This window comes from Bos javanicus, chromosome 25 (assembly GCF_032452875.1).
Source record: "Bos javanicus breed banteng chromosome 25, ARS-OSU_banteng_1.0, whole genome shotgun sequence".
NCBI classification, from domain to species: Eukaryota; Metazoa; Chordata; class Mammalia; order Artiodactyla; family Bovidae; genus Bos; species Bos javanicus.
In genome coordinates, this window is record NC_083892.1 from 29,073,924 (window position 1) to 29,090,411 (window position 16,488).

Here is a 16,488-nt window from a genome sequence, read left to right on the forward strand (position 1 = left end):
ACAAAAGGTGCAGCTGCTCCACCGCGGGCTCCCTGGTCTCGAGAGATGGAGTGGCTGTTGGCAGCAGGAAGGGGTGGATCAGGGTGATCAGCTGGGTCACCCACAACCCTCCTCTGCCACACAGCTGTCCTCACCTACCTGACCCTCCTAATCTGGAGTCAATAGGGAGTTAGCAAGCAAATGCCAAGTGTCAAGTTCTGTCCTGCTTTGGGTGGAGACGAGTGCAAGGGCAGGCTGGCTGTGTCCCAGCACCACGGGGTGAACCATCTTTGCCTTTAATCAACCAGAAGCCCTCTGCCAAGTCCTAGGAACTGCCTCCTGGCCCGAGCTCTGGAAAAATGATACCGATGAGTCTATTTGCAGAGCAGGAACAGAGAGGCAGACTAGAGAACGGATTTGTGGACACAGCAAGGGGAGGCGGGGGGGGGGGGGGGGACGAATTGAGACAGTAGCATTGACATAATACACTACCACGTATAAAATAGACAGCTAGTTGTTGTTTAGTCGCTAAGTCATGTCCGACTAGTTTGCAACCCTGGGGAAATGTAGCCTGCCAGGCTCCTCTGTCCATGGGATTTCCCAGGCAAGAATACTGGGAGTGGGTTGCTATTTCCTTCTCCAGGGGGTCTTCCACGACCCAGGGATCGAACCCATGTCTCCTTCATTGGCAGGCAGATTCCTTACCACTGAGCCATCAGACAAGCCCATGACAGCTAGTGGGAAGCTGGTATGTAACACAGGGAGCTCAGCTGGGTGCTCTGTGATGACCTGGAAGGGTGGGACTGGGGGGAGGTGGGGGGGAGGCTCAAGAGGGAGGGAATATATGTATACTTATGGCTAATCCACGTTGTTGTACAGCAGAAACCAACATAACAATTATCCTCCAATTAAAAATTAAAAAAAAAGCGAACCAGGCTGCGTTGGGAATTGCTCACATGTATTTATTTCACAAGTGGGGGGGAACCTTCACCAGTAAGATGCCACCAAATGAGACACTGTGAACCCCAAACTGGGCAGGGACAGAGTTTGGTTCTGGGCCGGGCTTGTCCGGACAGCATGAGGGAGACAGATGGGAACCGGCGGAAGGGCAGCCTTCCATCTGGGGCGGCACAGCGGGCAAGGCCCAGCCACGTCCTCCCGCCAATGACCGTGGCCACCCTCTCCCCCGCCTCGGGCAAGCTTCTTCGCATCCTTGACCTGAGCCGGGTGGGCAATAAAGCGACAAGTCCAGGGTCACACCTCTACGCCTCTTCTACCACGCACTCAGACGCACACACCCGGACACACACACACACCACGCACACACCTTCATACGCATGCACACGCGTCCATATATTAACTCTGATTTATAAGTGCACCCTAACCAGAGGGCAATCGGAAAAATAGGATTACTCTTCCGCGAGGACTCGGCTGCCTACTCCCGTCAGCCAGCAGAGTGCGGGGAGACACGAGATGAGCACCCTCCAGAGTCCTGGCCCCCCGTGCCGTGCTGATGGCAGTCCTTAAGTTCCAGGTGGAGGCTGTTTGCCGCCCCCGCGGCGGCAGTTAACGGCGTGTCTGGGGGATGCTCGGTCCCTGGGCAGGCAGGGCAGAACAGCCGGTTCCAGCCGGGGCCCCTCACAGCCGAGGTCGGCCGTATGCTCTCTGGCTCCCTCTTGAGGACACAGGCGGAAGAGCTGGCACATAGGCACCTTGGCGCCCAGGTGACCAGGGAAGCATCCTCCCAGGTCATCTCAGGGGTGGGAGTCCAGCAAAGTCCAAGGCCACCGGCTGGAAGGTTTGGGGTGGTGATCTTGGGCTGTAAATGGGCATCTGGGCAGAGGCAACCTGGGGGAAACTGAGTCCCAGGGCCTCGCTGCCTTCTTGGAGGAGGAGGAGCTAGGATATGGCCCAGCCCCCTCCCCTTTGTTGAAGGCTGAGGAGAAGCTGCTGTGAGATGAGAAAAAGGAGTGGCCCCTGCCAGTCCCGTCCTGACGGCGGGTGGGAAGATGACCAAGAGATGTGTTGTGTTGCTCCTTGGTACCAGATCCACATCGGGCTGCAGAAGACACGGCTTCTGGGTTCCCAGAGAACGGTCAGGGGCCTTTCCCTGGGTGCATGAGCCTCGGGAAGCTGGATGCCTGATGAAGACGCAGAGTCTCCACCGGGGGCCCCAGGCTGCCCTGGAGAAGCCCCACTGAGCACCCCCCGGTGTCTTGCTGTTTCTCTCCCAGTGTGGCTGGTCCAGAGCAAGGCAGCCCCTGTCCCCGGGGCCCGGCTCCCCCCACTACTTGATGGAGTTCTTGATCGTCCACCTCTGCCCCGTGCAGCTGCGGAGCGTGAGGTCAATGCCCGCCAGGCCTCGGTTCTCCACCTCCAGGCAGCGCCCCGTGCCTCTGTTCATGATGGCGCCGTTCTAGGAGGAGGTGGGGGTGAGAGGAGGGGAGACAGACAGACAGAGAAGGAGACAGGGAGACAGCGATGGAGAGACAGAGACAGGACCAGAGGAAGACAAAAGAGAGACAGAGAGACAGATAAGGACAGACAGAGAAAGAGAGAGACAGATGGACGGTGAAAGATACAGAGAATGAGAGAGAGAAACAGAGATAGAAAGAGACACACAGAGAGCCAGGGAGAGCCAGAGACAGGGAAAGGAGGTGGGGAGTGGGTAGAGAGAAAGAGAGAATTACCATAGTGCCTGGCTACTAAGAGGGAAAGGCTCCTGGGATCCCCCTGAACACGCTTTGAGTCTAGTGTCTGGCCTCAAGCTGGGAGACCTTGGGTTGCACTCTGTTGCTGCCCTTCCAGGGGAAGCCCGTGGCATCCTCACCTGCTCCAGGCTGCCTGCCCAGCCTGTCCGTGGAGGGCTCACCTGGATGAAGTTCCAGCGCTTGTACAGGCTGCTCTTGACCTTGTCGCAGTCCAGGAGCTGGGGCAGCCGACTCTTGGCGTTGTCCACCAGGCAGCGGGTGTCAGGGAGGAGCGTGGTGGTCCCCAGGGCGCCCAAGTGCAGGAAGCCCTCCTTGGTGTAGCGAGCCAGCTGGGGAAAAAGCAGAGTGGCAGGGCCATGGGCGGCAGAGGTGAGATCACGAGGGGACATGGGTGCCCCACGACTGTCTGGGCTGCAGTCCCGGCTACCGTCTCAGGCCTGGCACTGTCCCCCACCCCACCCCAACCCCACTCATAGGAGCGCTCCACCCAGGAGGCCCTCGGCTTGCGAAGCCTGGACACAGATTCCCTGGGCCCCTCTCTGACTTCTTCCTAAGCATGTCCATGGCCAGTATTTCAGGAGTCTGGCCTTCTGTTCAACCACAAGGGGAGCAGGAATAAATGAAAAAGCAGGACATTTGAATTCTAATGTTGGCTCTGCTTCCAGCTGGCTGGGCCAACCTGAACAAGTCACTTGACCTCTCTGAGCCTCCACTTCCTCCTCATTTGTTAACTGGGATCAATTAAATCTATCCTGCTGCAAAAGGGCCCAAAGAGGCAGCTCACTGAAGAAGAAACAGGCATGTTAAAAAGCATTCAACATGTTAGGTGTTAAATAAAAATCAAAACAATGAGACACCATATTTTTTAAAAAAGAGATTATCTGTATTTTGTCAAGGTGAGCCTAAGATGGACTGGAGGGACGGTAAATGACTACCACCTTTCGAAAAGGAATTTCAAAATGTGAACTCTGCACTTTTAAAATGTTTCTCTCCTTTGATCCAATCAATCTACTTTTAAAAATCTTGGGAATTTCCTGGAAGTTCAGTGGTTAGGACTTGGTGCTTTCATTGATGAGGGCCCAGGTTCAATCCCTGGTCGGGGAACTAACTAACTGTGGCATAGCCAAAAAAACAAACAAACACGCAAACAAAAAAAAACCTTCCACCTATCCCAAGAAAATATAACTGTGAACAAAAGTTTATGTAGGGAGGGTGGGGGAGGAGGAGGACCTGGATGAAGGCAGTCAAGAAGTACAAACTTCCACCTATGAGATACATAAGTACTAGGGATGTAATGTCGGAGAAGGCGATGGCACCTCACTCCAGTACTCTTGCCTGGAAAATCCCATGGACGGAGGAGCCTGGTGGGCTGCAGTCCATGGGGTCGCTAGGAGTCGGACACGACTGAGCGACTTCACTTTCACTTTTCACTTTCATGCACTGGAGAAGGAAATGGCAACCCACTCCAGTATTCTTTCCTGGAGAATCCCAGGGACAGAGGAACCTGGTGGGCTGCTGTCTATGGGGTCGCAGAGTCGGACACGACTGAAGCGACTTAGTAGCAGTAGCAGCAGGGATGTAATGTACACCATGATAAATATAATTAACACTGCCATATATACATATGAAAGTTAAAACAGTAAATCCTGAGCTCTCATCACAAGAAAAAAATTTTCTTTTTCTATTTCTTTAATTTTGTGTCCATGTGAGTTGATGGGTTACTCTGATAATCATTTCAAGATGTAAGTCAAATCATTATGCTGTACACCTTAAACTTATACAGTGCTGTATGCCAGTTACATCAGTAAAGCTGGAAGAAAAAATTTACAAGGTATTTTGCATGCTCAGTCGCTCAGTTGTGTTTGACTGTTTGTGACCCCAAGGACTGTAGCAAGCTCCTCTGTCTATGGAATTTTCCAGGCAAGAATATTGGAATGGGTTGGTGTTTCCTACTCCAAGGGATTTACTGCAATGTTATTTCTAATGATGAAAAGGCAGAAATATCCTAAATGTGCAGTCCAGTGCTGGGCCTTGCCCTCTGCTCCATGTGCTACAGCAAATGGTAGGTAGCATGGGGTGAATTGCCAAAGTGGCCACATCTTTCTGGGCGGCATGACTTTGCTGGAATTTCCATTAAGAAGTGGAGTCTCTCTCCTCATCCTGGAATACTGGTTGGCCATGTGACTTGCCTTGCTTTGACCAACAGAAAGTAGCAGAAAGGAGGAGGTGTTTGTTCCTGGTATACAGCTTGCAAATTTCCACCCTCCTGGAACCCTACTGCTACCGTGGCAGTAAGCCCAGGCTGGCCTGCTAGAGGATGATAGACACGTGGTTCAACCAACCAGCTAGCTGGTCAACCATCAGATGAGTGAATGAGGTTATCATGGATCAGATAGCGTTCAGCCAGTCTGCTAGCAGATGGAAGGAAGACACATGACTGAATCCAACCCAAAGCATCTGAGCCTGGTCCAGATCACTGCTCACCTGATCTTTAGACTCATAAGCAGTCATACATGTATACTGTTTTATGCCACTAAGGTTTGGGGGTAGTTATTACACAGCAGTAGCTCTCTGATACACAGATAATGTCGCCTGTCAACCCTTTGCACAACTATTTGTGAGTCCATACTAGTTTGGTGTCTTGGCCCCTCTTGCCTGCTCATTTTGTTTAAATTCCTGTATTCTAATTTTTGAACAAATACATTCACCCATCTTTCACATTCCTTTGGGGGCAGGGACTGTGTCTAATTTATTTCACTCCTTCCTAGAAGACAATCACAGACCAAGGGCTCTCAACATGTTTGTGAATGAGCACGTGACAAATGTGATGAACATCAACATTTCCAAAATGCAGCCACGGCTATTTCTTGAAACCCACAAACATGTCCTCTGTGTGCCCAGCCTAGGGACAGGCAGTGAAGGCTGTGTTCCCTCTGAGATGATTCAAGTGCAGGCTGGCGAGCTGCAAGCACAGCCTTTATGTCTGTTCTCACGATCCTCTGAGAGGCTGGAGCTGCAGTGATGATCATCAATAAACAAGAGATCCCTAATCCATTACAAAATAATATTATCAGCCAGCATGTGTTGGAGGCATCCTTGGCCCCAGAGAAGAAATAATGTAATTTCTACAACAACCTATGAATTAGGTGCTACTACCCTTCCTGTTTCAAAGAAAAGGAAACAAGCCTGAAGACATCTGGTCAACCTGCCTGGGCTCTGGCTTCTATCCTTGGGATCCCAGAGACCCAATGGTTGGCAGCCCTGGCCCAGGAGCTGAGCAGCGGAGGGATCTCCTTTCAGATTGATCCTGGGCTTCTGAGATCCTGGGCATTTCTGGCCAGAAATGGAGCAGGAAAACAGCCTTGCCCGGGACACATGTGCCTTTTCTCCAGAGGATAAGATCCTCTATAGGGGATTTCTCGTCCAGTGAAAACTGCTCAGAAACCCTCTGCTCTGATCCCCAAAGGCAGTCTTCCTGATCCCCTTAGAAACAAGTGACAGGGAGTTTATTAAATGCCCATGAGAGAGAGAGATGTGGTTAACATGTGTTTTAAATCCAAATTAGTTTCAAATCAGAGTAATTGTTACAGGCAAAACGGTTAAAAAAAAAAAAATCAGAAGCCCTCCCCCATCCCTCCTTCGACAATGTCTCTCTGAATATATTCAAATTCACCAAATGCAAAGTGATGAATGACAGCAAGCTGCCTTTATGTTCGGGGGAAAGATATACACAGCTGCTTATTGAAATTATGAATCAATCTATTATCCAGCAGGCACACGCGCAGCGCTAAGAACATTAATTAACTGAGCGTATCTGTGACCCAGATGTTTAAAGAGCGAAGCTAAATGCCACTGGGATTAGAAGCTCTCCTTTCTGAGGTCTTTCAGGCCATGAAGACAGGGAGACCCAGACTTCGGAGAACTGTAAAGGCCAGCCCCCAGCCCCCAGCCAGGTGGGCAGGGCAGGAGAGGAGGGTACTGCAGGATTTCCGTTCTAGGGGAGGGCGGTTTCTCACACCAGGGAATGGATGCTTGGTTTGTTTCTACTTTGGGGCTATTCTAAATTACACCACTACAAACAGTCATGTATAAGTTTTGGTGTGAACATCAGTTCTCTTGGTTGCACAGGTTTTCTCTCTCACTCTTTTTTACCCACTCTATACATGGGATCTTAGTTCCCCAACCAGGGATCGAACCCTTGCCCCCTGCATTGAAGTCTCAACCACAGGACCATCAGGGAAGTCCCCTCTTGGGTGTACAGCTGACTCTTGAACAACGCAGGTTTGAACTACGCAGGTCCACTTACACGTGGATGTTTTCAAGAAATATGTATAATATGATTGGTTGGTTCAATCTGCAGGTTTGGAACCACAGGTAAGAAGGGCCAGCTTCTTATGCATTTCCTCCTAAGATCCCAGCTGACTGTGGGACCTGAACTGCTGAAGTAGGCTTGTGACTGGTCCTCTTCCCTCCAGCCCTTCCCCGTTTCCATCTGTCCTCCCCGATCCTGCACATTCAAATCCTACCATTCTCTGCCTCTACCTGCAGAGGCTCCCACTGCCCACAGATTTACGGATACACTTTCTCAGCCATGATCTTTTGCTATAGGTTCCCCAACTCATCTTTTCAGTGTTAACTCTTGGTTTCTTGGCTTAGTCTGACAGACAACTTGAAGATTCTCAAAAACACCCAACGGTCTTCTGCCGGGGACCAGCCCCAGCTGATCCAGGGTATTCGAAGGAGAGACGGCCTAGGCGACTATTTATATGCCAATTAGAGATATAAAGAATAATAGAGTGAGGATAGCTCAGTAGGAAAATTCAGTGGAGAAAAGAGGCTGAGTAGCTTGGTTTACGCGGGAGACCAATAAAACTTCAAGACAAGAAGTTTGCACCACTTACGTAGGCCGCAGGCGCCCTCTCGAATAGCGGAAGCTGCCTCACCCTAGACACCTTCTCGAGTGGGTCTTAGAAGCCCAGGCATAATTAGTAAGCATGGTGGGTTCCGCGCTCCAGATGGAGACTTCAGCCAGAATGTGAAAAGAATGACATGGGGAGACCAAGCGCTGGTGAGCAAGGCCCGTAGCTTTATTTTCAACAGGGGTTTTTATACCCTAAGTTACACATAGAGGATAATAGGGGATGCAAAGTCAGCAGTCTTTGATTCTTATCAAAAACCAGGGTTTCTTTCCTGCAAATTTATCGTATACAAATGGTTTAGGTGATTTACATCATCTTCTGGCCAGAAGGCCTACTAACATTTTATGACTCTTGACAAGGACTTATCAACAAAGACTTATTTTCTCTAAGAGTAATTATTTTAAGGTTTGGCACCATCTTCCGAAGATAAAATTGCATTCCTATAGGGTGGATGTGTAATAGGTTTACAACAAAGGAAAGAATTTATTACCTTAAGGGTCTAAAGTTACTAACACCAAGGCCACTACTTATTTTTTCTACATACCAACTATTAATTAATACATATTTAAGGATACAATTCAGGGGATGTGAAAACTTGGCAACAAACATAGACTCATCAATGACATCCCTTACTAGTCTTATTCTGACAGTTTCTAACTCTCTGAGAGGTTCTAAGCTATTTGAATATCTTAAGCTTCCTGTGCCTCTCGAGGCTGGGAGACTGTAAACAATCGTATGCATAGCTGTAGGAGTCCGGGTAAACTTGTCAGGCGAGTTAGAGAGCCATCTGAGGGGTTTGGATTTAAACACACCTAATTGCCCAGAAACTTTATTAATTGGAGCTGTAAGTTAACTCTTTGACAGAGAGAGCGAGATGGTGGTGGGGGACAGCCCCTAGTAAAGTCAGAGGTGAGAGCACAAAGCAATAAAGTAGGCAGACTCTGGTTTTTTGGGGAAAGATACTCGAGAATATCCGGGGAGACTCCCGAGGCTCGATCCCGCCTTTGTGTATCCCGAGCCTCCTTCCTCATGACCTTTGTCACGAGCGGAATGTCTCTCGCCGGCTCCCAGCAGGTCTTCCCTGTATAAGATATACCCCGGACATCTCTGGTGGTTCAGTGGTTAAGAATCTGCCTGCCCATACAGGGGACACAGGTTTGATCCCTGGTCTGGGAAGATTCCACATGCTGAACGGCATCTAAGTCTGTGTACCACAACTACTGAGCCCACGCTCTAGAACCTGCGAGCTAAAACTCCTGAAGTCCGCTCACCCTAGACCCTTGCTTCCCATCAAGAGAAGCCTGTGCGCTGCAACTAGAGAACAGTTTGCCTCAACAAGAGTAAGCCTGTGCAGAGCAAGGAAGACCCGCACAACCAAAAATGAATAAAATTATTTTTAAAAATTCTTATTTTGAAACCTAATCCCCCCAATTATACATACTCCTACCCCATCTCCCTTCCTTCCACAAAGCCACCGCATCATGTGATGCATTTCAATTTATATACTTCTACATTCTATTAATGTGTCTTTCCCTGTTAGAGACTTTTGTCTTTGCTGCTGTTTCAGCACTGCAGCATTCTACTCATTGTTACATACCATAAGGACCAAGAAAAGTATCTCGCAAAAAACAAATGCTCTATAAATGTCTTTTGAATTGAACAGGATTATTTTAGATTTTGCTGCTGAGGAGAAATAAATGTCATTATCCACAACCCTAATGCATTAGGAAAAAAAAAAAAACCCTTTGAGCTCAAATACAATTAATTCTCATTTAAGAGAAAAAGGAATTTTCTATTTGAAATGATCGAAGAGGTGCATAAAACTATTAACCCACATTTAACAGCCTTGAGGGAAAACTAAAATATGCAGGTTATAGCCAAATAAACAAAAGCCAGCCAAATAATTGTGGATGACTTTGGAACACAGCAAAATCTATCGGATTGTCAATAAAAACATGGCTTGCAATTGCTTTCATATTAAGGGTCTCTCTCATCATTTCAAAATCAGGCCTAGTCAGAGTAGAATACCATTGGTAAATGAAAAATGCAGTTTATCTAGCTTCTACCCAAGAGATAGAGAGATGGGTTCCATTGATTCAGAACTGCTCTGGGGTGAATTTATTTGTTTGTTGTGTGGCTGAAGCCATGAGAGTGGTTTCTGGGGACAATGAGTACATGCGTACATTTTTACAAACAAACAGACTTTCTTCATCACTGTCCAGGGCATGCCAGAACTCAATTCAATACAGAAAAAAAAATATTTTCAACTGTATCAGAGTGTATGCACGGTGGCTGCCTAGGATCTGGGGTGGAGAAAAGGAGCAGGAGGAATCTTTAGGGGCGTCAGTGGAAATTCAGAGATACACACTACCATACGTAAAACAGATAGCCAGTGGGGATTTGCTGTATGACTCAGGGAACTCAAACTGGAGCTGTGTGACAATCTAGAGAAAAGGTGGGATGGAGTGGGAGGTGTGAAGGAGGCTCACGAGGGAGGGGACATAGGTATACCTATGGCTGATCATTGTTGATGTATGGCAGAAACCGACACAATATTGTAATTGTCCTTCAATTAAAAATAAATTAAGAACAAAAATGGAAATGCAACAGAAACTTTCTGTGTTTTGATTAAGCAAGGGATTTCATAGGTGTGTACTGCCAGAACTCAGCCAACTGTACACTTCAAGCAGATACAAATTACTGTACCAACTTTATACTTCAACAAAGTGGACTGAAAAGTCTATCCGGGGATGTCCCTGGTGGTGGAGTGGGTAGGAATTCGCCTGCCAATGCAGGGGACATGGGTCCGATCCCTGGTCCAGGAAGATGCCACAATGCTGTGGGGGCAATAAGCCGTGAAGCCTGGGCGCCCTACAGCCCGTGTTGTGCCACAAGAGAAGCCACGGCAATGAGAGGGCTGTACCTGCAACCAGAGAGCAGTCCCTGCTCGCCAAAACTAGAGAAAGCTTGTATGCAGTGATGAAGACCCAGCACAACAACAACAGAATACATAAATAATCATTATTTTCAAAAAATCGATCTGGGAGCTTAAAGGCATGCTATAGAATTCAATATGTTTCCTGTAAAGAGGGTCAGATCCTAGTGGGGTGGTGGTCCCCAAGGCCTCTCTCCTCACCATTATGACTCATCATGCTAGATTTTTATTTTTAATTTTGGCTCTGCTGGGTCTTCATTGCAGGCTTCTCTAGCTGTGCTATGAGGGCCTAACTGCTCCACAGCATGTGGGATCTGAGTTTCCTGACCAGGGATAGAACCCACATGCCCTGCTCTGGAAGGCGGATTCTTAACCACTGGACCACTGGATCACTAGGGAAGGCCCGTTGTGCTGGATTAAAGCGCAGTATTTCCAGACAAAGCACTTGCTACTTGCAATGAATGTGGAGACACCTGTCTTTCTGGGGTCCAGCACTCTGGCTCCATCACCCACCAAATTCAGAGCTGCACTACGGTCTGTCCCAGGACCCCTATCCCGCTGTCCCCTGGGACACAGCCGGAGCCCCACTGACCTCTGCAGCTCTGCCCTCAGCACCGAGTTGGAATGTTCAGCACTGTCTGAACTGAACAATCAGGGAATGAGGCTACTTGAACAGTTGGCACTTGCTTTGCTGCGTGTCGTGGTGCTAAGAACACAAGAGCCCTTTTCTCCAGGTGTTTTCACCTCCCCCTCCATCATCCTTCAGAAGTAGCGATGTTGTTTCCTTACTAATTCAGTGATATGAGAACCACCTAAAACCAACATATTTCTTTGGGGGGAAGAAACGCTGAAAGCAAGCCTCAGAAATGATAATGGTTGTTTGAAGGTGGTAGAATTATAGATGATTTAAATTTGTCTTTTTCAAATTCACCAATTAGGTGTTGCACCTTTAGGAAACAAGAAAAAGATAAGGAGTGACTCACTTTGAACTGAACGGCTCTGGGTGAGGCAGGAAGGCTCAGCTGCTAATGTGGCCACCATCCTAGTGTTCTGAGCTCGTTATTCCAAGCCTAACAGTAACACAAAAACCTGCCTGGAACCTCCCTGGTGGAACAGTGGCTAATACTTGTGCTTTCAACGCAGGGGGCGCAGGTTCGATCCCTGGTTGGGGAACTAGGATCCTGTGCATTGCAGCCAAAACCAAACAAAAACCTGCCTGGATCACTTTTTGTGTTTGGACGAAGATCAATTCAACTTCTAAGGAGATGTAAAACTTTAAACCAAGAATCTCCACTGGAAAACAACTTAGGACTGTAACTCTGATTTTCTGGAAAGAAGAGCTCATCAACCCCTTCTGGCAAGAAAGGAAAAGTACAGGAATTCCTCCTTAACCTGGAGGCCCCCTTAAGCAAAACCAAATACCCGTGCCTTTAGTTCTGCAAGCCATCTAAGACGTCGAGCACTTGTTCTCTGTATGTGGTCTGCGAGATCCACTTTTCAGGGGTGATTAGAAAGAGAGAACCAGGGATTGGAAATGGAAAAGCAAAACAGATGGGAGACAGAAAGGCTGGGGTCCCCCGCCAAGTCTCAGGGAGCAGAGGGAAGTAACTCTGCTCTTCTCCCAGGTCTGCAGAGAGGGTGGGCGTGAGGGATGCTCGTGAGTACTGGATGAAGGGACAGCCCAGGAGGCAAGAGCTCAGAGCCCTGACATAAAAAACCCAGAAACGGCTTGAATATTGTGAGGGAAGATGAGTTAGAGGAACAGCAACAACAAAAAGAGAATCTGCAGCGAGGCGTCACGGATTCATAGAGTTGCACCGGAATGCAAGGGGAGGTTTTCTGTTTTTCAATATTGCAGGTGTGTACATGCTCAGCTGTCTCAGTCGTGTCCAACTCTTCGCAACTCCATGGACTGTAGCCCTCCAGGCTCCTCTGTTCGTGGGATTTTCTAGGCAAGAATACTGGAGTGGGTTGCTATTTCCTCCTCCAGGGGATCTTTCTAACCCAGGGATCGAACCCGAGTCTCTTACATCGCAGGTGGATTCTTTGCCGCTGAGCCACCAAGGGAGCCCAAAATACTGCATAAGAGACAGGCAGTGGAAACACAGCAGCACAGAAGCTCCAGGGTGTCCCGCTCCAGGGTGTCCCTGGTATGGTCTCTCCTGCTTTCTGTGGTCTCTTTTGTATGTGTGTAGGTTTCCCAGACATAAACAAATACCTGCCCTCGCTCCTCCAACGCTGGTTTCCCTCAAGAGCTAAGGTTTCCCTGCTTTGTAGTGGTTTCCAGGAATTGAGCGATCATAGGGTTTGCTTCTTACAGAAGGTGAGAGGTTTGCTCCAGAATCACGAGCCTCTTGCTGGGGCAAAGCCACCTCCCCCTGGGGTGCAAACTCCAACATGCTCTCCGAGGATCCGTCCCCTGCGCCCCACCACTTACACGACTTTATCTGGAAGCGGAGGCTGCTGGGTGTCATTAACTTCGGTGTTTTCCAAGTGCCTTCCACACACTAAGCCCTGTCACTCCATGGGGACACTGGTGCCTTATTGGCAAAATGCATCATCGTGACAAGGTGTTTGAATGATGGATCGCTTAAACGGTGAAGCCATCAAAGAGGAAGCCCAAGATCAGATTACATTTAATTACGGGATAAAGGAATTCTCATCTATCACTCTGCTGATGAATTAGCTGGGGGAGGGAATGTGTGCTTCTCAGCAAAGAGGGGAGAGGAAGACTAAATGTGCTGACAGACGGACAAACAGGGGAGACCTGTGACACCCTCCCTGGAACTCACTGGGGAGTTCCTAAACAGAGCTGACTCCTCTCAGTTCCTCTCCAAGGGGCATACCTCATCTCCAGAAGGCCCCATTAGAGCTTGGAGCTCTTTCAAAGAGTGCTGTGTGGAGTCCCCAGGGGCCCTGCACTCGGAGCTCTTGCTGGCCATGCCCTATCCATGGCGTGGCTGCTGGGCGCTGGGGTCCTCAGCTCAGGGATGAGGAGACCGCACTGGAATTGGTGAGGCTGTAAGGACGGTGCACGGGAACACGCCCAGTGAAGTTGATCCTCAACTTGGAGGTGGATAAAAGCACTGGGGGACAGAGGGAGGGACAAACGAGGAGGGGCTTCAGGGGAGTGTTGGGGCATTGCAGAACTGCTCTTGATTGTGGTGGGGTCACTTGACCATACGCTTTGTCAACAACTTGCAAAACTGGGACTTCCCTAGCTGTCAGTGGCTAAGACTTTGCCTTCCAATGCAGAGGGGGTGGGTTCGATCCTTGGTTGGGGAGCTAAGATCCCATGTATCTTATGACCAAAAACCCAAAACAGAAGCAATACGGTAACAAATTCAATAAAGACTTTAAAAATGACCCACATAAAAAAAATGCTTAAGACTGTTCTCTCCTGTGGCTCTCAAGGAAGCACAGTGGGGCAGTGCAAAAAGCCCTGTGAAATACTAAAAAGTATTGAAAATAAAACTTTAAAAGAAACTCGCAAAGCTACATTATAAAAACAATGAATTAACCTTAAAATTAACCTTAAAAGTGAAAACAACATTACATAAAAACTGAAATAGCATTATAAATTGAAAGAAAAAACCAGGCTGGTATGCTAGGCATAGGGCTTCCCATGTGGCGCCAGTAATAAAGAACCTGCCTGCCAAGGCAGGAGACACAAGAGATGTGGGTTTGACCCTTGGTGGAGAAGATCCCCTGCAGTAGAAAATGGCAACCCACTCCAGCATTCTCGCCTGGAAAATTCCACGGACAGAGGAGCTTGGCCATGGGGTCATGAAGAGTCAGCCACGACTGAACATCAGCACACACTAGGCATTAATCTATGTTATGTGGGCAAACAAGGACATGGGATCGCTACCTTATAGCCTCGCCCATAACGGATGCCCAGTAAATGGTGTTGATGGAAAAAGAAAGCATCTGGAGATGCCTGTGAATATGCAGATTCCCAGAGTCCACCTTCAGCAGGTCTGGGGTTGGACTCAGGGATCGGCATTTGTAATGAGTTCCTGGTGGCTCCCTGTGGACCATGGCTGAGATGCTGGGTGGGGAGTCCCACCCTTCATCCTGGCTCTCAATACTCTGTGCCTGTTGGCTGCCCTGGGGCTTCCTGTTGGCGCTAGTAGTAAAGAATCCACCTGTCAATTCAGGAAATGCAATAGATGCAGGTTTGACCCCTGGGTTGGAACGATCCCCTGGAGAAGGAAATGGCTATCCAGTGTTCTTGCCTGGAAAATCCCATGGACAGAGGAGCCTGGTGGGCTACAGTTCCTGGGGTTGCAAACAGTCAGACATGACTGAGCGCACACACACTGATGTCCCCCCGAACACGCCGTATCCCACCCCCACCCCCGCCTCTACACCTCTGCTCTTACAGTACACTTGCCTGGCACTACCTCCACGCTTGCTTCAAGTCTTCCTTCTGTGTCTTGCTGTGAACTAGAGGACACTGGCGGCTCAAGGACACGAGCTAGGTCTCCTCCCATGAATCACATGGTATAGCCCAGCACTGAAGACCAGAGGTCATGGGACGGTTTGAAAAGTGGCCTGGCATAGCCTGAATCTCAATTTTCAAAGGGAGCTGGGGGGAGGGTGGTCACTACCTGCCTGACAGGTACAGGATTAAACGCTGCCCAAACCAGAAATGGGTTTATCGTCAACATTTTGTTCCCTGTCTCAAGCCAGCCATGGCACTGAGCTGGTGTGAACTGCATCATAGGGACCTCAGGCAGCAGCTTGGACAGAAGGACTTGAGAGGAGCCTCAGAGCCATTGGAGGGGAATTAAAAGAACGATGCCCCGGGCCCAGTGCTGCCCACGCTGTGCTCTCTTCTTGATCTTTGCCTTCTAGAATGGGGAAGGTTGACAGGTTGACCAGGTAGACTGGAAGAGAGAGCAAGAAGGAGCTGGCAGAGGAGGACAATCCCACAGCCGATATCCTGGCAGGAAGACCTTGGCTGTTCCAGTGAAGTCACCCCACCACCCCCCACCCCACGCCAGACCTGGGCCCAAGATGGCAAAAGCTGGGGGAGGGGAGCCCTGGGCCTCTTAGAGAAGACCTCCCACTCTAAATAGGATCAAGCTGACACCAAAGGCTGCTATTGCGCCCTTGACATCTATTTTTTCTATGCTTGTGATATAAAGTTTATTTAAAGATAAAAGACAGCCAGTTTAAAGAAAAATACCTTTAAACAAAACACTGGCTCGGAAAAGACACCGATGTTTGTCTGATGCAAAGTAGTAATCAGACCAGAGCAAGGCTGGTCACTAGCTCGTGATTGAGCAGGCTCTTCTGAGAGGCCGGGAACCGTTTCCATCTTGTTGACAAACACATGTTGAAGACAGGAAATTACCCTCCTCAGTGCCTATTTTATCTCTGTTTAATTGCTGTCTGATAATAAATTACAACACAGAGTCCATTAATTAAGCTAACAATGTCTGTGAAACACGCCTAGTTACAGGAGCTTTGATTCAGTTTGCCCACAGCACTTTACGAAGTGGTTTAAAAGCATGTCAGGACACGTGACCGGTGGGGAACCACTCCGAGCCTAGGGCGAGCGGGTTTGGGAAGGAATAGGAGGAAAGCTTGATGAGCGAGGGGAGAGGCAGCCTGGCAGGTGGAGAGCAAGCAGTACCAAGACTGCACTCTAATTCAGGACATGTGGTAGAACAGAAAATGAAAAAAAAAGATTAGATTTGCTTTCGCAAAATCAGCTGATGGAAAACAACCATGGCCCGTGCGTACAGGTGCTCCTCCCAGAACTGGGGGGTTAAGGACGAGCCTGATTTGGTTTGCTGTCCCATCATCAACTAAGTGGCAGGAGCATCCATTTGGAAAAGTGCGAATGCAGGAGGGGTGGGAAAAAGATGAATTCTAGATATTTTCTGCACTGGGCTATGAAGGCGACCAAGCTCCCAGCAGGAGAGGAGAACTT

At 48.9% G+C, this 16,488-nt stretch overlaps 1 protein-coding gene across 1 annotated transcript in view; it reads right to left on the reverse strand.

Moving 5' to 3' along the window:
- Nucleotides 1-920: 920 nt before the first annotated feature.
- The window catches only part of GALNT17 (polypeptide N-acetylgalactosaminyltransferase 17), a 427,419-nt gene continuing 411,851 nt past the window's right edge, over nt 921-16,488 (reverse strand). Inside the window, exons 10-11 of the mRNA XM_061401839.1 lie at nt 2,852-3,019; nt 921-2,395 (exon numbers count right to left, since the gene is read on the reverse strand). Coding sequence (XP_061257823.1) covers nt 2,267-2,395; nt 2,852-3,019 — 297 coding nt within the window. The 3' untranslated portion in view covers nt 921-2,266. The remainder of the gene's footprint in view (nt 2,396-2,851; nt 3,020-16,488) is intronic.